The sequence below is a fragment of the Spizellomyces punctatus genome (assembly GCF_000182565.1).
Source record: "Spizellomyces punctatus DAOM BR117 chromosome Unknown supercont1.3, whole genome shotgun sequence".
Lineage (NCBI taxonomy): Eukaryota > Fungi > Chytridiomycota > Chytridiomycetes > Spizellomycetales > Spizellomycetaceae > Spizellomyces > Spizellomyces punctatus.
The window spans coordinates 324,857-348,074 of record NW_015971539.1 but is presented as its reverse complement, the minus strand read 5'-3'; the positions used below and the strand labels follow the sequence as shown (position 1 = coordinate 348,074).

General features: G+C 47.6%; 6 protein-coding genes across 6 annotated transcripts; 5 read left to right on the top strand and 1 right to left on the bottom strand.

Annotated features, from left to right (window-relative positions):
- Window positions 1–75: 75 nt before the first annotated feature.
- On the bottom strand, window positions 76–1,640 carry SPPG_01805 (uncharacterized protein). Its single transcript, XM_016750118.1, has 6 exons — window positions 1,448–1,640; window positions 1,186–1,372; window positions 1,035–1,116; window positions 857–960; window positions 662–791; window positions 76–599 (listed from the first exon to the last, which is right to left on the bottom strand). Exons 1-6 carry the CDS (start codon window positions 1,566–1,568, stop codon window positions 267–269), a joined length of 957 nt encoding a protein of 318 aa, XP_016610761.1. The 5' UTR covers window positions 1,569–1,640; the 3' UTR covers window positions 76–266.
- A 1,406-nt stretch (window positions 1,641–3,046) lies between these two features.
- SPPG_01804 (uncharacterized protein) lies at window positions 3,047–5,204 on the top strand. Its single transcript, XM_016750117.1, has 8 exons — window positions 3,047–3,534; window positions 3,618–3,691; window positions 3,786–3,805; window positions 3,890–3,942; window positions 4,016–4,291; window positions 4,415–4,544; window positions 4,602–4,660; window positions 4,746–5,204. Exons 1-8 carry the CDS (start codon window positions 3,314–3,316, stop codon window positions 4,777–4,779), a joined length of 867 nt encoding a protein of 288 aa, XP_016610760.1. The 5' UTR covers window positions 3,047–3,313; the 3' UTR covers window positions 4,780–5,204.
- A 574-nt stretch (window positions 5,205–5,778) lies between these two features.
- On the top strand, window positions 5,779–11,302 carry SPPG_01803 (uncharacterized protein). The gene is made up of 25 exons (XM_016750116.1): window positions 5,779–5,886; window positions 5,960–6,212; window positions 6,431–6,618; window positions 6,684–6,765; window positions 6,829–6,949; window positions 7,009–7,105; window positions 7,161–7,251; window positions 7,314–7,438; window positions 7,508–7,655; window positions 7,718–7,856; window positions 7,923–7,977; window positions 8,036–8,138; window positions 8,206–8,327; window positions 8,399–8,692; window positions 8,759–8,857; window positions 8,933–9,022; window positions 9,083–9,292; window positions 9,351–9,492; window positions 9,571–9,787; window positions 9,848–9,915; window positions 9,998–10,168; window positions 10,231–10,376; window positions 10,442–10,700; window positions 10,764–10,840; window positions 10,898–11,302. The coding sequence occupies exons 1-25, from the start codon at window positions 5,791–5,793 to the stop codon at window positions 11,249–11,251; spliced, it is 3,747 nt and encodes a 1,248-aa protein (XP_016610759.1). The 5' UTR covers window positions 5,779–5,790; the 3' UTR covers window positions 11,252–11,302.
- A 2,514-nt stretch (window positions 11,303–13,816) lies between these two features.
- SPPG_01802 (uncharacterized protein) lies at window positions 13,817–15,208 on the top strand. Its single transcript, XM_016750115.1, has 3 exons — window positions 13,817–13,839; window positions 14,052–14,631; window positions 14,700–15,208. The coding sequence occupies exons 2-3, from the start codon at window positions 14,058–14,060 to the stop codon at window positions 14,972–14,974; spliced, it is 849 nt and encodes a 282-aa protein (XP_016610758.1). The 5' UTR covers window positions 13,817–13,839; window positions 14,052–14,057; the 3' UTR covers window positions 14,975–15,208.
- A 66-nt stretch (window positions 15,209–15,274) lies between these two features.
- On the top strand, window positions 15,275–18,701 carry SPPG_01801 (uncharacterized protein). The gene is made up of 8 exons (XM_016750114.1): window positions 15,275–15,923; window positions 16,014–16,113; window positions 16,182–16,340; window positions 16,413–17,008; window positions 17,075–17,694; window positions 17,758–17,928; window positions 17,991–18,248; window positions 18,323–18,701. Exons 1-8 carry the CDS (start codon window positions 15,756–15,758, stop codon window positions 18,522–18,524), a joined length of 2,274 nt encoding a protein of 757 aa, XP_016610757.1. The 5' UTR covers window positions 15,275–15,755; the 3' UTR covers window positions 18,525–18,701.
- A 265-nt stretch (window positions 18,702–18,966) lies between these two features.
- Window positions 18,967–22,985, top strand: SPPG_01800 (uncharacterized protein). Its single transcript, XM_016750113.1, has 8 exons — window positions 18,967–19,934; window positions 20,009–20,644; window positions 20,708–21,135; window positions 21,214–21,300; window positions 21,363–21,404; window positions 21,473–21,639; window positions 21,704–21,847; window positions 21,910–22,985. The coding sequence occupies exons 1-8, from the start codon at window positions 19,585–19,587 to the stop codon at window positions 22,822–22,824; spliced, it is 2,769 nt and encodes a 922-aa protein (XP_016610756.1). The 5' UTR covers window positions 18,967–19,584; the 3' UTR covers window positions 22,825–22,985.
- Window positions 22,986–23,218: the final 233 nt, after the last annotated feature.

The following is a 23,218-nucleotide window of genomic DNA, read 5'->3' as shown; positions in this document are numbered from 1 at the left end:
AATCCGACGAGTTCCCAGTGAGTCGCGGACCCAGGTCTGCAGACCTGGTTGCAAATATTGACTTATACTCCTAATTGACAACCAAATATAACTACAATCATTTACAATCAGGTCCCCCCAAACCCTGTTTGTTGTGTAGATACCCAATATTGTAGATATGCGAGATATAGAGGTCTTGTTTCGGGTGAGCGTTGCAAAGAACGTTTGCTATTCCAAAAAAATCATATTTCGCACATATTTACACCGTCATCAATTATCAAAAGTTTTCAAACATCCACTTTCCGCTTCTTGGCTGCCTGTGCAGCCTCAATTTCCAACTCCCCTTCGACCTTTCTTGCTTGGCCTTTAGCTACCAACCCATCATTTCCAATCAATTCGCCAACACCAGCCTCAACAGCTCCCACAATTTTTTCTACCGTACCGTGGATGGTGGAGGGCTTTAGAGACGGCTGGTCGACCTCGACATAACCATCATCCACAAGCTCTGTCACTTCGGCTGGCCCGGTTTCACTTTCTGTTGCCTCAGCCAACTTTTTTCGTTTCAATCGCGTCATGGGCCCGTCGCCATCAAGTGGGGAAGGGCTAAGTGAGGCCCTTGACTTAACATGCCCACCTTGTGTCAGCACGATTTATGATAAGTACAATCTATTGGTCGACATACCTTTCTCTTTGTCGGAGTCTTTTCAGGTGACTTGCTGAGCGTCTCAAACTCTTCCATGGATATAGGAGGAGCAATCTCCTGGTCATGGACAACAGGTGCTTTAATAAAAGTCTCCTTAATTGGTTTGGTTCTAATGGAAAAAAATAAAGGTTAATTACGGTAATTTGTGTCCTGTAACATGCTCAATATACGTACTCTTCCACGACATGAGTTTTATGGATAACTCGCTCAATGACGGGTTGCACTTCTGTGATTATCTTTGTCTTGACTGTTTCGTGGATGATAGGCTCTTTATAAACCTAAGTGGTCGTTTGATATTTAAATCAGCGGGTTGGCTCCAAAAGTAAAAAAAAAAAATAGTCCAAAAACGAACCTTTTCGTGGATAACAGCACTTTCATGAATCTCGTCCTTGAATGCATCGGCTTGTTCCTGGTATCGCTCTAGGTCGGCCTCTCTGCATCATGCGTCAAATTATGTCAATTCCGTACTTTATCTCGGACGCCCCACGAGAATGGATACATACTTGACTTTCTCGCGATATCTGTGTTTCTCCTCCTGCAACTCGACCTTCTCCACTGTAGGTGCCTCGGTCACAACATCCAAAACAGGTTGCACGACCTGCTGAATTTCTGTCTGAATCCGCTCTCTTTCAACGACAGGCTGGATCTCTTCGCGTTCCACTTCAGCAACAGTTTCGTGGATGATGGCATCTAAATCCGTTATGGATGTTACATGTGAGTTTCCTACTTTCGCAGTTAATGGCTACAGTAATGAAAGGGTCATACCTTTCACCTCCGCTTCTTCTTGGGCAGGTTGGACAATCTTGTCTGTTGCTTTTGGTGGAGGGGCACCACCGTGATACTCATACGTAGGCTCCGCAGAACTCTCCTTGGTTTGAGAAGGCATATTGTCAAACTATTACTTTAAAACTTGTAAACTTTTTTGCAAGCTGGACGTTCAAAAACGAAAGGACTCTAGTAGGAGGAGAAATCTTAAATACAAGGGCCATTGGCAACCTCAATGTGACGTCATAAGGTCCGGGCTTATCTAATACGCGGTATGACGTGTACAAGCCTTCGCACACCCAAGCCACAAGATATTTCCAGTGTCTTTCGCCTGCATGGGGAGAGTTGTAGTCGTATGCCAGATTCCGGGGAGTCCGTTCAGTAACATTTACAAAGTTGATTTGTGCAACTTGCATAATTTTTTTAAATTCACCCATGCGACATGAACACTTTTCAAGGGAGAGCTCATGCAACCGCCAAGTAATCAACAAAGGAGTTTCACCCACGGAGCAGACAATCTACGAAATCATGTAATTTGACGAGTTCGACCCGGCTAATAGTCTCCGGGAAGGTCCGCGGAGATGCGTTTCTTGATTTTGACTAGAAATCTCACACTGTTTCAGGGTAATGATCGCAACCTAATTGCATGTCTACAACCCTAAAATACAATAAAAAAAAAAACCTGCAGAACGCATTGTGCTTCTTCCTATCTCCCATCTATCTGTGGTGGATTCTCCCGTGCGACCTTCCAAGGGTCCGACCTTGGAGCCACCGACATTTTGGGGTTGAACTGCGCCCATTCGCCCCATTGTTCAGAAAATGTTACCCATTCATTGTCTCAAAAGTTTCCACAGAATTTCCACACCTTGAATTGTCTGGTCCGTGGATCGGAGCTGACTCAAGCATTCAACAGCCAGTATCCAATGCTTCCAGCCGCAAGAGTGAGGCGTTCAGCTATGAGCGCATGTCACGTGGGGTAAACATTTTTCGGGTAAGCAGCGATATTGGCTCAGCTGATCGGTGATGGTGCTCAGCTGGCTAGAGATCCCCATTCATGTCTCTACCAAGCAATCGTTTCGAATTTTGCAAAAAATTCCCTTGAAAGGGCTGTGGGGCCCGTCGCGTCGTCAACAAACGATCACGAACACGACCCACGACGTGGACAGTTCGTACACAAGGGATATTCTCTAGACAACAGGCAAAAACGGCACGAATATATCCAGGTCATTCAAGGGTTACTCTCAAAAGGAAATCCTTCTCCCAGTGCAACAATATGCCAATTTGTAAGGGGTTATGCCACCCATTCCTGCACCCCGAAAAGATTCCAGAGTTGGAACTTTTTTTCACCTGTCACAAGGGCGTGGGGGATGGTTCGACCTGCGGCATAGTAACTGAATGGTGGGTGATTAGTCAGCGCCCACATTCGTGGGAGCCGTGGAAGACTCGTCTACTACGACAGTCCGGGAACCAGGATGGATTACGTGTGGTTATCCAATGGTCATGAAATCACTTGGTTCTCTCCATTGGCTTCGGAACACGTGGATTCACTTTTTCGAAACCAGTCGAGCCAAAAGTACTTCTTGTGGTCGGCCGAAATTCGGAGCCCTTGTCTCGGAAAGACTGGATACCTTTTTCCTCCCTTCCACTCCCCGTCCTCCCCCCTTCGCCTGAAAAAAAGTTGGGCGTTTGGCCTGCGGGAGACCTGCCCGCGCCAGAATTCATAACCAAGCTGCATTTGCTTCCAGTCATTGGATCGCCTCCCACTCGTCTCGTTTGGACACACTACAACATTGTGTCTTGAAAATTCCGCCTGGTCGCAAGCTGTTACCGGGTTTCCCCCACCCAACCGACAACCACATTTAAACAATGTCGTCTGCATCTAATCTGCAGTCAAACAAGTCTCATTCCCAATCTGGACGGCGTCATCCATTATCCATCGACAGCGTTGTCGACGGACCGCATCAACGGGATCCGGGCCCGCGGAATTCTGATGCTTATGGGAGAGGACCACTTTCGTCTGATAGGGCAGCGTCAAACCCACCGCAGTCACAGCAAAATCCCGCATCAGATGCACCTTCAACCGCATCGTACGTGTTATGCGCAACCTTTTGGTTTCTTCGTCGTCTTTGCTCATGTGTGTGTGTGTGTCTCAAATATTGCGGATTAATAGAATGGTGTGTTCATATCAGTTGAGAATCCTTCAACACCCAGTACGTGCACGCTGTTGCGGATTTGGAAATAAAGGTAAGAGTTTGCCGCACACACACGCACACACACACAAGGTGTGCTGTGTTTTCTGCTATACCACGTGCATCATTGCTCACCCTTGCTCGACTAGACCGGCGAGCCGTTGATCCGGTATGATTTCGATTGCTTGTTTATCTGGCGTGATTCCCGCCAATATCCACTGACATGGCGTCTCCCAATATTTTGACCTTGTAGCCGCCAGTAGTGGAATTGGTGAGACTGGATGCTGCTGGCAAGGAAATAGACAGGTATGCCAACAGTATAATGTCGATTTTTGCGACAGAATGTGTCGCACCTAAGCACATTGTCCGCGTTTTGTAGCTGCGAAGAAGCTCCTTTCCTAGTATGCCATGCATCACTTTGGAACCCAGAGGGCACAGAGGATCGCAGTTTGGTAGAAAACGTATACGCCCAAGGCGGTGGAAACGACGCAGCAGATGCCAGCGTGCACGCAGTAGTTGGTTCCCAGGTGGCCATAGCTCAATCATTAAAAGATGTGGACGATAAGCGGAAAATGATGTTTTTATATCCGGACTTGTCTGTTCGTTTGCCTGGACGATACTCGTTTCGGTTTCAGCTTGTGGACGTTTCGCTAGGGTAAGTTCTGGTTGCCCATGAGGGAGTTCCTCAACGTCAGCATGATGTATGCTCTCTGCACTTTTGCGGCAAACTATGCAATAAATCCGGTGCTCGTACTCATTGCATTCGTCACGGGAACAGGAGGCCAGCAGAGGGCAACTTGAAGCAGATGGTTGGCCGTGATGCCGTAGAAGGAAAGCCGGTGCTGGCGGTAGTTCAATCCTTGCCCTTTGAGTCCTACAGGCCGAAACAGTTCCCGGGAATGCTAAAGGTAGAATACTATCTACATCTCTGCATACTGATTGCATTGCTGACGCCGCCGATATAGTCAACGGAATTGTCCAGACGTCTTGCAGAACAGGGCATTGTGGAGATACGAGCACGCAAGTGAGTTTCGCAGTCCTTTATTCCACTTTGAGTATGGTTCTGTAAGGAACCAAGAAAACTTATCCAAGCTCGTCCGCAATTTTAGTCGAAGTCCGCCACCTCAACGCGACGAGTCTTAGGAAGAGAGCAGCACACATAGCGGACAGTTTTTCTTTAGCGAAGCAGCCGTCTGCGCCTTCACGAAACGGACGAGCAATGTTTGCAAATCAATCACCCTATCTAACACGCCGAGAGAGATACTTCCGTATCTTGTGTCCTCTGCGAATTTATTTTCTAACAGTCATTTGGGGGCATCCACATTATTTTTCTCTCTCTCTTATATCACTTGGCCGGTTGCTTCAACAAGGCGGCGGTGGAGGAAAGGTTTTGGTAGAGTTTGGTAGTTTTTTTATTTGAATAGGGTTCTCTCACCACCCACCCGATCGTATTATTTTAATGTGTATCTTGTACCTGTACCAAAAATGTACATCAAGTAGTTCATCGCTGCCTTGTCGGGGTTGGTTTTTCTTTCCCGGGTAAGGAAGTGAGAAGCAGATTTAGCCAACTTAAATCCAATCATACTTTGATGGCAAAGCGAAATGGAGATTTCCACCCGAAATCCCGTACTGGATGAACGCATGAACGCTGGGTTGGACACTTGGGAAAGTGCATACTCGGACTACCCCCTGCCATCTGAAGTCAAAGGGTTGGAGGGAATGGACAACTTTTCAATATCCCACCGTGCTCTTGCATTATCAACCTTCATTGGAGTGCGCCGGTGAAAGAAAAACAAATGGAAAATGCTTCCATGATGTGGCTTACGGCGTGGCTTGCTAGTGCAGGTTCACGTTACGTTTAGCCATGGACGTGGATCTTTCCGCCTGAGACCGCCTGAGGGAGACGGCATATATCACTTTCATGTCCATTTGTTAAGCAATTGGAGACATTACCACATCCTCAGCTGATGCTATGCGTATGAGTTGCGAACCTTTGCAGAGTGACGAGGAACGGGCAACTAAGCTCTGGTATTATGGGGACGTTCGGGTTCGGGTTGGATGGCATCTCATTGCCATGGTGATATGTGGCACAGCGTCTGAACTCAGTTCAGGAGCACGAACTGTGGATATCAAATAATTGGGGGGCTGGCGACGATGGGAGAGTTGCGATACAATATTGATGGAACATTGCGACAGGAAACAGAAAGGGAAGCGGCCGAAAGAGAGCAGTGGGATAGGCGGCGCGGTGGAGTAAGTTTGACAGTAACATGACAACTCACATTTTCACTTTGATCTTGATCTCGTCTTTTCCTTGCATATCTAGAGGTGGCAACAACGACCGGAAAAGCCAAAACTTAGCAAAGAGGAGGCACTCGCAGAGGCACGAAAGGCTATCTTAATTGAGAACCGCGACAAACGGGAACAAGGGCGTTCAGGTGAAGAGCCTGAATTGCGAAGTGGAGGTCGGCGGGAGAGAGGGGCGCCAGTGTGGGGATGGGAAGCAGATCGTGTGCTTTTCGGGAGAGGGGGCGAGGCACCCTTTCGACGAGAAGACCCTGAATATGATGAATTCAGAGGTGCGTTTTCAACCTGCGTTTGGACACAGTGTATGAGGATAGACAGATCTTGGTGTGGCTGGAAGAGCCTATTGATGTCTGGTGGTCCAGTGTGTTTTCCCTTGTTATATGTTGACGTCAAAAGTAATAAAATATTATATCTTTTATTCTTCTCTTTGTCCATCCGGTTCCCACGTTACCATATCTAAATTCATTGCTTCAATCCCGCCACGAGAAAGATTTTTTCCTAAAATTCACCGTCATGCGGGAGAAGAAGCTCAAAGCAGATGAAGTAGCTGCGATAAAATCAGGAAACCCACACCAAGCACCAAAACGTGATGAGATAGCAGATAGTCGACATGCATTGGTGCTTTTTGCAGATTTCCAAGAGAGAAAACGGGAACAATTGAAGACGAAAATTGAGAGCGTGGGTGAAAGCGATATACGCAATGTGTGGTTGAATCGCTTGGACCTGACGTTTACTTTGATAAGGACCGTGCAGCTTTGCCCATTAAACCGCTGCAGGAAAAGATCTCGGAAACTGTGCGCGATAACCGCGTCGTACTCATTGCTGGTGAGCGGTCGATACTAAATGCAGAGTATCACCGAGTAGTCCTTAACAGTTTTGTGACCATAGCGGACACGGGCGCCGGTAAAAGCACTCAGGTGCCTCAGTACCTGCTAGCTGCCGGTTTCGACCGTATCGCATGTACACAGCCAAGGCGAATTGCTTGCTACAGTCTCGCTAGACGAGTTAGGTAAGTATTAAGCTCAAATTCCTTTTTTAATAATCAAAAGCATCTCACGTTGATTGTAGCTACGAGAGCATGAACATGTATGGCTCAGAAATTGCATATCAAGTTCGATTCGAAGGCACCAAGACTACGAAGACAAAGATTTTGTTTCTTACGGAGGTATGCTCTCATAGAATAAATAATTGAGAAATAAAGATTTAAACAATGGCAACAGGGGGTGCTCCTAAGACAATTTGCAAGCGACCCGCAACTGCCCATGTATAATGTGATTATAGTAGATGAAGTCCACGAGCGGCATATGACAGGTAGTGTCCTCTACTATGGCACTTTATCAATCCATTATATAAATCTACCTTTCTGGCATCAGGTGATTTCCTCCTGGGAGTACTGAAGCGCTTGCTGTCGCATCGAGAGGATATTCGGGTGATCCTGATGTCCGCCACAATCAATGCGAAGCTTTTCAGCGAATACTTTAACGCACCAATTATCGAGGCAAGATCCATGAAGTTTTGTTTGTTCTACGAATCTTTATTGTGAGCTAATGTTTGTAGTGCTTAGTAGGTTCCTGGACGCATGTATCCTGTTACGATTGAGTATCTACCGATAGAGGAAGAAGACAGGAATCTGGTTGATGACAGACTGTACAATGAAAGAATGGAAGCCGAAGTACGGCAATCCATTCCCGCTCGCCCAACCAAACTTGATGCTGGTAAGACCCAATTTCTAGGAAGTTTGAAAGTGCATCATGTTTCTCACTGCTGAGTGCAATAGCACCATACCTGAGAATAATGGAGAAGATCGATCAAGTGGTTCCGGACCACGAGCGAGGCGACATGCTCATATTTGTCAGTGGTATCAATGAGATTTCGCTCTTGGCAGATGAATTGAAAGGTTATGCAAACTACACAAAGTTTGTACCCTACGCGTTCTTATGCCGATAGCTGCACATACTGATTAAGCGGTACTCACTGTTTAGGAAGTGGATTATACTTCTGCTGCATAGTTCTTTGTCTGTGACTGAGCAGGAAAAGGTATATGAATATGCTCGGCAAATGTGAATATAGATACTAGCTTAACATGAAAGAGCAGGTCTTTGATGTCCCTCCTGCCGGGGTCCGCAAATGCATCCTCTCCACCAACATCGCCGAGACCAGCGTCACCATTGACGGTGTTCGCTTTATTATTGACTCTGGTGCGCACGAAGGAATCAATACATTCAGCAGGTTCAACAACAATTCATACTGTTTAATATCCTTCAGGCAAGGTCAAGGAAATGGGCTTTGATCCCGCTGCAAATCTGTCCCGCCTCTCAGAGTTTTGGATTAGTCAGTCAAGCGCAAAGCAGCGGGCTGGTCGTGCAGGAAGAACGGGGCCTGGTGAAGTACGTACTAAAGATTAGTGCACAACGATACATCCCTAATGACTATATATCTGGAAATATTTTTCCTGTAGTGTTATCGATTCTATTCTAAAAAGGAGTATGACCGCCTTAACGAATTTCCTGTGCCTGAAATTCTACGCATGCCTCTCGAACCACTTCTCCTCCAAATCCTGGCATACGGTCTCGGTGATCCACGAGATTTTGATTTCATCGAGCGACCAGCGGACGCCAATATATCATTTTCGATAATGCGGTTGCAGGATTTGGGCGCACTAGACAGGAAAGAAGCCTTGACTGCCCTGGGGAGGGTATTGGCCATGTTACCCTTGGACGTGGTATTAGGGAAAATGCTAATTTTGGGATCGGTACGTGTCGGGCAGAGACTTGCGGAAACTCAGGAAAGCTGATGGCTTTGCTTTTTTGCCTGGCAGATCTGTGATCTTGTCGATGCCATTGTGGTGATAGCTGCAGCATTGAGTGTTCAGTCACCATTCATACGCGTCCCTGAGCACAAGGTGGATATTCTCGAGGTATGCACGCGATATGTTTGATGGCGGGTTTCAATGTTTTCAACATCATACCCACCGCATCTGCCATGGACACAGAACCGACGATCTCTTCAATCCGATCATGGTGACCCTTTTACACTGCTTAATGTGTTCTCAGAATGGCTCAGAGTGAAAGCTGCGAGAGAGGTATATATTTTGGAGTGTCCAAATTTGTCAATCTTTATTAATTTACAACTCCATGAAAAGGAATCCTCCCGAAATTGGTGCAAGCGTCACGGTGTGGAAGAGCAACGACTATATGAAATGGTGAAACTCAAGAAGCAATTTGAAGGAGTCTTGCAGGATTACTTGCGAATGTCAGCTTCTTCTGCGGGCGAGGACGACAGCGAGGAAGCAATTGGGCGCAAACGTAAGCAATATGAAGACAGAGATGATAAGGGGCGGTTGAACTGGAGAGTATGTATCAATAGGTTCTATTTACGATGAATCGTTCTGACGATGCAGCTGTACACAGGACCCAGAGTATCAACGTCGACGTGAGCAGAGGCGCATGCTAGAGCGGCGGAAACGGCTACAGAGTTCCGGAAAACGAAAGATGCTACGGATGGAGGAATCTGAAGGGTTTGAGGCTGGAGAGCAAGACGAACCTGAAGATGGTAACATTCACTCTGTCGTCTATCCCTATGCGTAGTGGACATATTATGACATGAATCCACTTGTTCTATGCTGTTTAGACATCGCAGACATGTCAGTCGATGCCTTAGAGTTTTCTCTTAAGCACGATGCTCGTGAATTATTCCAACGCTCAGATGTTGGAAACTTGACCGAGAGAGATGTGAATCTCCTCAAATTGGTGGTTTGTTCAGGATTGTACCCACATTTAGCGGTTCCAGATGAGGCGAACCACGTACGCAGAGCAACCGAGCAGGTTTTTCATACTAAAGGAAAGAGGTATGGATAGTTTACAGGGGAGGATGTAGTCATGTCCATTCTGATTTCGTTTTTGGCCAGATTTGTGGCAATGCATCCCACAAGTATTTTTGCGTCTAAACCAGAGTTGGTGCAGCCCAAAGTTCAAGGTATATAAAATGTCCAGCGATTTCTACAGTCAAGTGTGGTGGTCTGTCCTTTCCGCTGTCATCCCTTACAACTTGTTTGCAGGGACGATACCTGTTCCGGAAGATGGCAAGGAAACACTAGCCACCCTTCATGCACGTACCCATGTAACAGAGATGTTATGCTACTTGGAGCTATTGGAGACAACCAAGCCGTACCTCATGAACGTCTTACGAGTACCTGCACTTTCAGCATGCCTCTTGTTCGGACGTTCAAGTATGTAATTTGCTCTGTTGACCGTATGACAAAATCTTGCTCACATGCATGGCTTCCGCTAGTCGATATCAGCCCAGACACAATGCATGTCGTCGTTGATGACTGGCTACATCTCAACTTTCATGATCCGCACGTTGCACAGCGTGTTTTGGTGTTGGCGAATTTCTTACGCGTCGCATGGGATATGATTGTTGGTCGAAAACTGGAGGTAGGGTGGAGTACTTGCTTTGAGCGTTTTGAAACTAGATAATGACTTGCACCGTTCTACTCCAGAATGTGCGCCTTTTTAAAAATGCAGTACTGTCGTCAAAAGATGCGACAGAGGTAGTGGGGACCGCCTTGGGTGATTCAGCCTTACAGGAAGACGAAACATCAGGACAGTCTGCACGGCACAGTCGTAGAGGACGAACGGATTGGGCTAAATTCGACTTCCTGCCATCGGCAATAAAGCGCATGCGCAGAGATTGGGAGGATGGCACAATTTTGGGCGGGATAGGGGCCTTTGCAGATATTGGCGCTGAAGATGTATCTGGTACGAGTTGTCGATCGTGTTCCCTATGCCCATCCCAACTCACCAGTTTTTGGACATTTATAGCACAACTGGGAGATTTCTTGGATCTGGATGTGTCCTTCACTGCAGAGCGTTTAAAGATGCAAGAAGTCTCACAAATGGTGTGTATCCGTTATGCTCATTAAATAATGGAATTCTCCTGATGTCGTCCATTATAGTTTGGATACGATTCATACACGCCAGAGACTCTCAAGCAGGCGTCGGTTCAAGTTACACCGTATCTTCGGTACTTTGCAGCCAACCCCAAAATCGTTACAAGGAAAATGCGAAAGCTTCTGTATGAGGAGGTAGTGGATGACATGCAGACAGAGCACCCCGAACCAGCAAGTGATCACGCAAAAGAACTCCCAGTGGAGCCTAGTGTTGACATGGCCGAGAAAACCACCGAGGAACCATCATCACAGTCTGCACAAGATGCCGCACGCAAGACGTTTGAATGTAGCAAATGCGGGAGGACATTTTTATTTACCCCAGTTGAAACACTCCGACATCGCAGAAATTGTCCAGGCTGAAGCCTCTATAGTCTCTGTATCTATCTATTAACTTAAATACGTGTGCAGTCACTCTCTTTGCTTATCCAGTGGCTTGTGACATGGTGTGAGGTCGGTCTACAAATGACGCAGTTCCAGCCCCTCGGTACCTGTTGGGTGTCTGTGAGAACTGTAATTGGAACGCTTGGGTTTCGTTTTGGGTGTCACCAATTCATTCTGGGATTTTATCCCATCGCCGATCATTTGAGTTGTGGACTGTTCCCTTTGTTTGGTTTCTGGTCTCGTCTGGATGTCAACGAGCTGACTCCCCTCGCCATTGTCGTCGTCGCCATACGCAGGAGAGAAGGATTCCCTGTGCCGGGCACCATAGGAGCAACCTCAAGCCGATGGCTGATGATTGCCGATCATTTGCCGATCCGTTTTGAACGGTGCGACAATCAGAGCAGCATCATCATGGTGGCGAGTGATAGTTTACTGCACTTAGACACCACACACGTCACCCTCTTCTTTGGCTTCACCTAGCCTTTTACAGTAATGATTCTGTGGTTACCCCACTGACCGCTGCTTTCATTTATCTAAAGAGTGCCTGGTGGGTCTTAACAGGAGACTCACATAACAACATTGAGGAATGAAGGCTGCAGGGACATGAAACTGCTGTACAATCAAGTGCAATAGTCAGTTTGCTTGACCAGTATCACAAGATATAAACTTGAATAACTCCATGATTCTGTATGATTAACTCAACGGTATTAGGGTTACAGTCTTGTCAAGTAGCGTTTCGGTTAATTATCTTGGTTGTCCAATAATTAGAGGTTAAAGTCAGGTTGACATCGTGTTATTGGATTCCATTACTCATCATACTTCATTAACCGCAAGATGGTTTTCCCAAAAATATGCATGAATCAAGGTGAACGTAATGTGTATTTCATGCATTTTGATAGTTCATAGTTTTACTTGGAACATTAGAAACATGTAGTTATGAGAAAAACCAATCCAGTCATACAAAACCATAAAGCTTGATCTTTCTCAAGTCCTAATTTAAGATGAGAATCTTGTCTTCAAGCCCCCGCCTCATGCAGACAAAAGTCAGTATTAGGCAAGTAATGCGGCTTTTTTTTGTGAAAGACTACGTTCTCCGCGATCCGGAAAAGATCATTCTTCAAATTAATCCAATCTCCTCGATGTCATGATGCAGTCAGTAGGCTGAGAATCAATGAAAGGGAAGAAATATCACTGCAGATATGGAGGAGTCGCATGGATGCGTCGAAAAGCTTATGATGGTTCCATTGAGACTTCAATGAGGTACATACGAAAACCTACTATGCACATGTGAATACTATGCAATCGAAGCATGGATAATTATGCATGAGAAAGATTAAGAACAGCTCCTTGAACATTGCCGGGGACAAAATTCTACACATGCTTACAATATAAAGGAAGAGTAGGTTCACGATCACAAAATCCAGGGTCTTCCCAATAAATAGAAGTTTGAAGAAAACTCAAGCTTTGACGATAGTCAATGCAAACCGATGGATTATTATGATGCGTATCATGCAGGCCATGGTGAAGCACGAATCCAACGACAAAACCTCATCTTACCAATGTTTTCACTTTGAGGAAAAGCGCTATTCCAAAAAACCGTCATGTAGATACTACAACGCTGATCCTTCTCACCAATTCACGATGAGGTCTATCGGACTAAGAAGGGCAAAACTGAGTAGCTATGTTTAGTTGGACATTGCTACTGTTCCACCCATGCCGTAGCTGTGAACCAACTAGGGAAGCATTTTTGTCGCTAGCAGTTTATGAGTAAACGCCTTCTACCTTGTGTCGACAGAAGGCGCTAACCACCGTTTACCTAATTCATCCTCGTCAGCTTCGGTTCGCGCGCTTCTGTATCAACTGAACTGTTCAGAGTGTATTCCTCAAAGACATTTCCAGGAATGTCTGGCGAGCGGCAACCCTGTTGAGGCGTCCATATTCTAAGAAAATAATATGTCTTGCGACGTTATCTTCTTTAAATTCCACGCGCCTTTCAGGACTGTTTGCCCATGCCCATAAAGGTATAGATAGGTTTCGACGCACGAGGGGAGGGTCATGGGCATGCATGAACTATGGGGCTGGACGGGGGCACTTCAGGATCGTCACGACCGCTGGATTAGGATGGGTGAGTGGATCCTCGGGACCTTTATCAGAAATATTGACTGTTGCTATTTCTGAATCGAATAGATGTCGTGTAGATACACAGTGTGAATGGTTTGGGGCTGTGGAGAGTCGGAAATTCATTGGACTTTAGGTTTTGTTAATTTGATTTACCAATGGATAGTGGTTTATGGCGCATTGCCGCTTCAAACAAGATCCAAGGACTGGATCCCATCGCTAACGTATTTTTAGTGACAAGCTGGATACGTTTGACGTTTGGGATAATTGTCAACTGCGGCTTGAGCTCGGCCATTCCTTATCCCGCGTGCTATATTTTTAGATGTCCGACCAAATGACATGTTACTATTTTCTGTCTGGCGTGAGAGGGAGCGGAAGGGTATATTACGTGGGGCCCTGAGAGCTTCCCGCCCATCGGGTACCAGTGTCTTTAGCAGTGCAAGCTCGTAGTAAGTATTCACCACCACACAAGATCATTGGGCTGAACGATTCCGATGAGACATGTCGGTGTGGATGCCCACATGATGGAGGCTTGAGCTGTTGCTTACTAATCCGTCGGAAGGATCCTTTTTACGAAACCATGCCTTGAAAGACTGCGGATCGTATTACGCTTGGAAGCTTGGTTTGAACACCTTCTCACCTCATTTTTTACCCCTGTCAGAAAGCGATGTCGGCGGTATCATCTGAATTGATGGACCATTCAGCGCTTACTCCTTCGGATGAATGTTCCAAAACACTGGGAACACCGACTCCTTCCTTTCCTTCTCCCCCCGTGTCCGAAGTGCATACGAGTAGCCCATCCACCACCATTACAACCTCCCAATGCTCCTGTGCCGCATCTCATAAAACTGTAGTCAATTCCCCCGCGTCCCACAATTGCCGCAAGATTCCTGTACCCCACCGTTCCCTCCCCTCTTCACTGACCAGCGACCAAAAGCGCGAATTGGGCATCATCAAGCTGGACGTGTACACCGCCTACCGTTTGGAACCCGCACAACTCCTATTTGACCGCGAAGCACGACGAAAGGCGCTCTGGGCGTGGAAGCGGAAGCGGGTTGCTTATGGCGACAGTGAGGATGAGACTTTTGGAAGGAAAGTGGGAAGGCCTAGACGGCGAGGACGGGGCGGAAGAAAACCCATGACCAATCGTTTTGCGGAGGGATTCTCACCAGATGATATGGCGCTTATGCCAAAGACAACCGGCACAACCCAAGGTGCTCCAGTTATTACGTGGACCAAAGGTATTTGCTCACAAGGATCTTTCTATTCTCACAAACAGATAATTAACATGTGCTTGTATTGCTGTCAGGTGAACCGCTTCTCATAACCCCAGCAACACCTTATTATAGCCATCTCACCCCCGAAGAACTTCACACGTGTTCGACACTCCGTCTTCTACCAGAGACCTACCTGAAAATAAAGGAAACCCTTCTTACCGCCAAAGCAGAGCGAGGGCCTTTTAAAAAACGAGATGCTCAGAAATGGTGTAGAGTGGACGTTAACAAGACTGGAAAATTATACGATTGGTTCGTCGCTTTGGGCTGGTTGGAAGCATATGACGCTCCACCGTCAACTGGCGTATAGTACAGTAGTAAAAGAGACTATTTGACCGGTTGCATGCTAGCGTATTTTCATATACTATTACTGTATGGCACACCATTCTTTGGAATCTTTTGTGTATGTAATGTTGCTCGCCTGTGTATTATTTTCTTGCAGCTGAACCAGATGGTCATATCTTGAGGAAATCGTTGCTTTGTCCATGTCGCGTATGATTAAGTAATCTATGATATTCGGGGGAAACTTTGCTGAGGTATCGGATCGGAGGTGTGACGTCATCATCTGAGCTCATTAGAGTTTTGCTCAACGTTTTTTTTTTTTTTTCTTGAACAATGCGGCTTTGGAATGATGCAACCATGCACATCATGCGGAAGGTCAACATGCGAAATGCGCCATTGCGGATATTTATTTTGTGCCTCTGCGTTTGCTCGTAGGAGGTCTAAAAAACGCGTGGCAGATGTGTTCGCGAAGGGGAAACCTTGTTCAGAACAAAAACGTAGTGGACCTGACATCACACACCTGGGCTGCTGGACAGGAAATTCTTGTATGATATCAATGGGAAAAGGGTCGCCGAGAGACACGTAACCACCTTATGACGTCGTATGACGGAGGGTGGCAGATCACGCAGTTTGATACTCGAGGCGGGGGGACGGGGGATATAAAAGGGAGACTACGAGCATCTCTCGAGGCTTTTCCTTGTACTGCCATTAAGAACAGCAACACTCAATTATCAAATATCAATCACAAACACTTTTGTTCCATATCCCTCTGATATCCCATTTCATCTCTTTTTACTCAAACTATCGAAATGTCTGATATTGAACGCCAGAGAGCTGAGAAAGTACGAGAAGTAACAGGTGCCCTCAAGGAGGGTAAACTCCCAACTACCGCCCAGGCTGTCTCTGGAATCCAGCAAATCCAGCAAGATGCGTCCCTCGGTGGTGTATCAAAAGACTTGAGTCCCGCGGGAAAGAAGGTACAAAGATCTCTTATACCTTGACGTGTTGCATATACTATAGTTTGTGAAGGAACCATTTATTTATTCTTTTCTGATCTCTCTCCTTAGGTCTTGGCGGATACCGAGCGCATCCTAGATGACACCAAGAAGGTCATTACCCAAACAATGCCCAACAACGAGCTGCAGAATACCATTTACTATGGTGGACGTATGTATCGTTCTCGCGCGCTTGCACCGATTAATTGTTGCGTGTCCTGATTTCCGGTTATTTTTCAGTCGCTGCTCGACGTTCACAACCACTAAGTGCCTCTGAGGCATCTACCGCTGCTGACCAGTTAGTACAGGCTGGCGCCAAGGCCGCGCAGCTCGCCAAGATGATTGTAACATCTGGCGAGTTCCGGTCACTGCTAAGTGAAATCAGCGAGATTGCCCAAGGTAGGTGGTTTGAAATCCATGCAAATCGCAGCCATGGCAGAAGGTTGATAAACTTGTTCTTTTGCGTCCTAGAAATTGCCCGAAGTAACATTGACGAAGCCAGTGATGATCTTGCCAACGACCCTAATGCACCAGAACAAGTACGCGATACGGCTGCCCGGACTCGCGAAACAGTGCGTAACAACGACCTTCAAGGTGCGGCTCAACAGGGAAGGCAACAAGCTCAGGTAACCTATGAGCAAGGGAAGCAACAAGCGTACAACGCTGCCAATGAGCAAAGTCGCAAAGCACAAGAAGCCGGGGATGCTACAAGACGCACAGCCGGTGACTCTCTTGCGGGCGGGGCAACTTTGCGCGATACTGCAAAGAACCTTGTTGATACCATCGCTAATCAAGCTGAACGACACTTACCTGAGGACACGGTCAACAAGACATCTGGAGCCATTCGTGAGCATGGCGCCAAGCTTCACACTGGTGAGGAGTCCGCGACTGGGCTGAAAAACCAGGCCATTGAGCAGGGCCGAAGTCTGGCTAATCAGGCAACCGCGCAACTCCGTGATCCCAACTCGCAACTTCGCCAGACTGGTGAGCGCGTTGCCCGCAAACTGGTAGACATGCCCGAAGATAAGCGCAGGGACATCATTCGCCGTGTGAAGGTCGTTGCAAAGGTATGTTCAATGAGCGCCTGGTCGTCGTTTACTCGGAATACTGATGACAACTTGGTGTCCTTGCAGACTCTTCAGTCCAAGCCCGAATTCCAAGGCGGTATCGACGACATATTCGACATCCTCGCGCCCCTTGGCTGGCAGGCCAAGACCGCGGCATCCGCTGCTATCTCGAAGACCGCTGAGGCCCCTACTGATCCCAACCAGCTTGAAGCATCTCGGGAAGCTCGCATCGCCACCGCCAATGCAAAGCAGCTCATTGAGAACTTTGCCAACGGCCGCTCATTGGATCCTCTCATTGTCGCATTGCAAGGCTTCGCCGAGGAAGCTCGTGAGGACCAGGAATTGCGCGCATTCTGGAACGACTTTGGCGCCTACCTTCGTCGGACTATCCGCGAACCCGGTTACGTTGAGCAGGCCAACTACGACCGTGAAGCTGAAGAACTCGTTGAACGCGGTCGTCGGGCCTTGGACAAGTACAACTATCACACTCAAAAGATTTCGTACGAGAGCCGCAACTACGCCCAAGCCCTCGCATCCAACAAGACCACCCAAAGATTGCAATCCGATGCTAACGCCTTGGTCAATGATTTGTTCCTCGATGAACGCGGCAAACCTACATTCAAACCCGAGCTGCTTCGCGACTTGGCAAAATGCATCCCGGCCATTGCCGACAAACTTGCTTACCTGTATGTATCGTGCTCTCTTGGTTTTATTTCCGTGCAGGTCTGACCCTGATATCACTTTCCCAGACCTATCCCTCGTGTTGAGGTTGATGACGGAACTTACCACCTTATTTTCGACAACATTATTTTGCACTCTACTATTCTGCCCAAGTATGTGCACATTGTGACCGACACCACCGTGGATGCTAGCAAGAAGGACCCGAACGAGCAATTCAACAACTACATCCTTCTCGAAATGTAAGTTAAATGGTTACCTCTGTTGGCATTGTTTTTCAGTCTGTTAACATTGCACTCTTCAGTTCCAAAATTGAAGCATCTGCTCGTGACATTGCATGGTTGTTCAACAAGCACTCTGGTTTCTGGAAGGCGGGTGATGTCGGTCTTGCAGACTTTGACATCAAGGGTGAAGGGCTCTCTATTCGGGTCAAGATCATCCCAGGTGCTGAAACTGGCCGTGCGGCTCCAAGCGATGACGTCAAGGGCCGCTTCCTCCATGCAGCTGAGGTGGAAACGACTTTGCATAACCTTGACCTCCGTCTCCACGATTCCCACCATGAGTAAGTATCAAGTAGCGTTCCCATCCCGTGTGACTAGAACACAAAGGACTTATTTGTAACTCTTCCAATATCAGCTTCCTGTACAAGATCGCGAAACCCATCCTCCAAAGCCGGGCAAAGAAGCAAATCGAGCAGGCCGTGTCCGACTCTCTTCGTGATTTGATCTTTAGCCTCGACGAAAAGGTTGCACAAGCAGCGAATCAGGTTGCCCCTGTAGGTGGACCAGAACCCGCAAAGGGGATCCCGGAGTGGGGAAGCAAAGCTTTCAATGCTTAAAACACAATCTAACAATATGTTGCGTGAGCGTGGGGCATATCCTTCAAGAAGCATAGTTTTTTGGGGTTGCGAGATAGTTGATGTTTTGTTGTAAATTTGTTATTGCAAAAGTATTTTGAACCGTTTATATCTTCCCATATGCTTTTTACATAAGCAAACCAAAAATTCCTTTCACTACTATTATAATGTACGTGAGATGCGAAAGTAATCGCGGTTGCCAAGCGGTTGCCCTAGCTTGACTTTGCTAGCCGTAGGAATGTCATGAATGGCAAGAACGCTATGGACAGTTGGCTATTCGCCGTTGCTGTCGGGCATCCCCAGTGGCGAGGAAGAAAATCGGCAGCGATCCAATTGTGTGCCAAAACTCCTGCTGTTAGTAGCTGTGCGACGTACCCCCCCGTGCTGACAAGAAAATTCCAGTACGTCAAATGGAATGCAAAGCCAAAACGCAAAAAGTAGCTAAAAGAGGCAGAGTGTCCACGCTGTCTGCGTCTTCTCGTCTATTTGACATCACACCCCCGTCGTATCCCAACCCTCCGAGGCTTTTTTTTTAAATACGTTTTTGGCGCGCATCTGGTAAATTGCTTTCTCGTGCTTTGTTATGCTTGTCCCTGAAGATGAACAGGACAGTGCCAAAGGACGAAAAACAAGGACGACCATAGCACTGGAAGTTCTTTTTTTTATTGCTTACCTTGCCATTAGCGCTTACTTAACAGAAGGACAGGCTTCTGCGCGTAGATAATATCCGTTAGGAACGCGTGCTTCTATTGGGAAACTGGGCTCGAAGATAAAGCAGCGGCGGCCAGCTGGAAAGTCTCTGATGAATTGCTGCATGAATGCAGAAACCGACAATAAGGATTGGACAACCGTTTGCCAGAATATTTCATTCACACCTCAGACGAGATATTGGAATTTCAATTCGCATACTCGCCATCTTGTCAGCATTTCCCACGACGCCGCGTTGTTAAAACGCCCTCCCCTACACCTTACCAAGTCGTGTGTGTGTCGTCCGCTGTAATCGAGGGTCGGTGCAGCTTGCCACCACCTGGCTTGTGCAAGTATGCCGCCGAACGCCTTGCTTGACTTGTCTAGGGGAGGTGGGAGCGCGTCGATAGAGGCCTCACGGCGAGCGCCTTCGCTACCCTCTGACTCGGCAAGAAAGAGCCATGACGCTCGTTCTTCACTGGGGTCGAAAGCGTCATCCGCAGATGGGCGGAAGGGCGGAGTGAAGGGTTTCCTGGGAGCATTCAAGTTATTTGGAAAGAGGAGTAAAAGTATGTCGGAAATGAAGAAAGAGCTGGCTCGGCCAATATCGCCGGAAGCACTTATCACATCCACCACCCCTGTTAATCCCGTGCGGCCTAAAACTCCTTCGTCTACTGAGCGGGCTAGAAACCCGAGTTCTACCAGGTGCGCGAATTACAAAAAAAAGATCACATTACAGTGGGATTTGCAGGTTATTAATCGCTTCTTCAACTTCCCAGCACGCCTCAATCCCGACTCAAACCCGCAAAGTCGGAGCCAATTCTGAATTACCTCAGTACCCCACCACCCAGTCTCCCCTCTACCACCTCGGGGTCTTCAGCATCGACTGCGCTTACTCCTACATCCTGTCTGTCGAGATCATCATCTTCGCACCGATCGACTGCGATTATCCGCCTTGTAGATGTCGATTCAGACGGGACGCTCTTTCTTCGGCGTGAAGGACTCGAACATTTACGGAGAATCGAGGCGGATGTCTTTGTAATCGCTGCAATTGGTGGGAGTGGCATTGGGAAGTCGAGCGTGCTAAACCGAATTGCGAAAAGCCGAAAGCGCTTTCCTGTAGCGGAAGAAAAGAACCCGAGAAAGCCGTCACAACAGGGAATATCGTTTATGACTGTGGACCCATGGTGGGAGACGGATGCGCAGGGCAACCACAATCGGAGAGATATGAACTCAAGTGGAATGCCCCAAGTCATGCCAAAGAAAGTGCTCCTCCTTGATACGCCTGGATTGGAAGGGACCGACACAGTCCTTGACCGGGAACTCAACCTTCTTGCCCTAGTGATGCTCATCGCATCATCGGTGCTGGTTGTTGGGAGAGAGAGGTTCGATGATGCAGCGCTGCGCACACTTAGGTAAGACCGCGACGTTCAAAGGCCATTAAAAAGCTATGCTCGAACCACTAACGAATTTTATAGAGCATTTGGCGAACTTCCGAAACTCATCGACCCTTCGACTTGCCTGGACGTACTTTCATTGTGCCTCCCAAAGCTGGTTTGGGTCCTTCTAGACGCCGACACAAAAACGTCAGACGACGACGCTAACTTCCTCGATGCCATGCTCCACCCACCAAACCAGCTTAAGACCAATGAGACGACTGAGATGGTTCGGGCAGTACTCACAAAACTGTTTCCATACCAGTCACTCTACAGCATCCCATCCCCATCTCCTAAGGAGGAATTGCCCCCTGTCGATGAGTCCGCGGATAATCCACCGAGACGGCCAAAATCCAACGCATACCGGCGACGTATGGAGCGGATGATTAGTGCCCTTGGAAGGACAACCGACGTCAAGAAAGCCTGGGCGTTACGAGGGGATATGATGGCGCTTCCTCTGAAAGGCAAAGGTACATTGTGGAGTCTAGCCATCTCATGTTCTGACTCGGAAGCAACTCGCAAAAGCTGACAAAGCTGCCGGTTTGTAGCCGTGGCTAACCTGCTGGTTCTTTGCTGCGACGTGTTAAATAAGAGTGAGCCCCTGGATCTGACATCCTTATGGCAAGAGACGTATGGTGGGTTACATATGCCGAGAGCACTATATGTTATCTCTGCTTAAACCTACGTTTCCTCCCAGACCGAAGATGGAAAATGGTACAGCAGACAGCGAGATCTAAATGTATGTTCCACTAAAGCATGAGTGGGTAATCTTGCGCTTACGTACTAACTAATTTTCAATTCTCGCAGATGAAGACCTAATGGCAGCGGTAGCAGTACCGGACATGCCTATGGATTTAGCAGCTCTCCGCAAACGGCATGACGAATGTGCCCGAAAGTCTACTCTTGCTGTTCGGGACAGCTTGGATGTGGACACTAGAGGAAAACTTTGGAGAAGACGGGAAGAGGAACTTTTGGTATGATGACTGACGCGTCTCTGCGCGAGAATGACCAGGTGCTGATGTTCGAATTGCTCACCAGGCATCAATGGGTCAAATGGACGAGCGTGGTAAAGTGCATCCCATTGATGCGTTTCTTGCCACCTTTGTTATCAAAAACTACGAAATGGCTATTGCTCGTTGTCGGTCTCTATTGGCCAAGGGACAAGACGAAATTACGAATAAGGTATCCATCTGATGCCAGATACAGCTGTTTTCAAGAAGTTGTACCAACAGGTTTCTGTATAGATTGCCGATGGCTACTACGAGGATGTTTCGCACTTTGACGATAATGTGAACCGCCTCGTCGCGCACTTCCATCGCACCTGTCGCACACCCGCGCTGCTTTCCGGAACGACCATCACCTCCCTTCTAGAATCTTTCCATGCTAAAATCACATCACAACGCACGCATCTGTTACAGCATTTTCAAGAACGAGCACAGCACGCCGCCGAGCGTGCGGCAAGGCATAATATCATACGCGCTGAACGTGAACGCAAGGAAAGACAATGGAAGGTTATGAAAGCGGCGGAGGACCTGCGATGTCTTCAGGAGGCTGTTGGACACGTTCGAGTACGGGCAGTGGCCGAGGAAGCACGATTGAAAGAAGAGGAGCGCGAGGCAAGAAGAAGGTTGATGGAGGCGATTTCCGTCTCAGAAGCCTCTGGTATTGCGACGGTTGGTGTGTCGGGGCCTCCCCCAGATTCAAGCGGAATGATTGCAGGAATGATAGGAGGAATGGTAGGAGTGCCACCACGGAGTAAAACACCTCAAGGTCGCCGTCGATCCAGAAGTGGGTGGAACCCAAAAGAAATGTTGACCGACGAGACGGGATGGCAAGGGGTTGGCAACAGTAAATTGCGATCTACGTCGGCAGGCCGCTTGGGAAGTTCCAAAAGCGACAATGGAGATTGGTACGGCGGCGGCGGGTTAGTAGCTTATTACCAGCAGCAAATACCTCCCGTTCCGCCATTGCCTACGATGCCTATGGTTCACCCGGGACCACCAAGCGGGACTCACTACATGGGAGCACGTCCTGGACATACACGAACGAGATCTGGTCCGGCGCCAGCTTTTCCTCCGGGTGGATATGGTACAAATAATGGACATACCGGCTTTGGAGGATACAGTGACGGTTATATTGGTTATGGAGGTTATCGTTGAGGTTTGATGGGCTGTTGTACGTATAGATGATTCAAGAATGGGGGGTTCACGATACATAGAGGCTCTGGATATAAGGGAGTACATTCCCATTTATTTTTACTAATGCACATGTCATATAATGTTGGGAATAGAATGTCTGTATGTACATTAAATCCTTTTTTACTGGTTCTACAACTCCTATCGAGTATGTGATGGGACACCACACAGTGGTTAACACAGCGGTTTGAATTTAATATATTTGTAATTTCTTCCATTGTGGGTTCGTTGTGGTTGCATTCATTCACTGCACTATTTCATAGCAATTGCTACGGCGGTATGGCCATGACATCAAACCTGGTTTAACGCATGCGCTGCTGTGTTTCTTGTACAGCCTCAAAGAGTCGATTACCTAAGC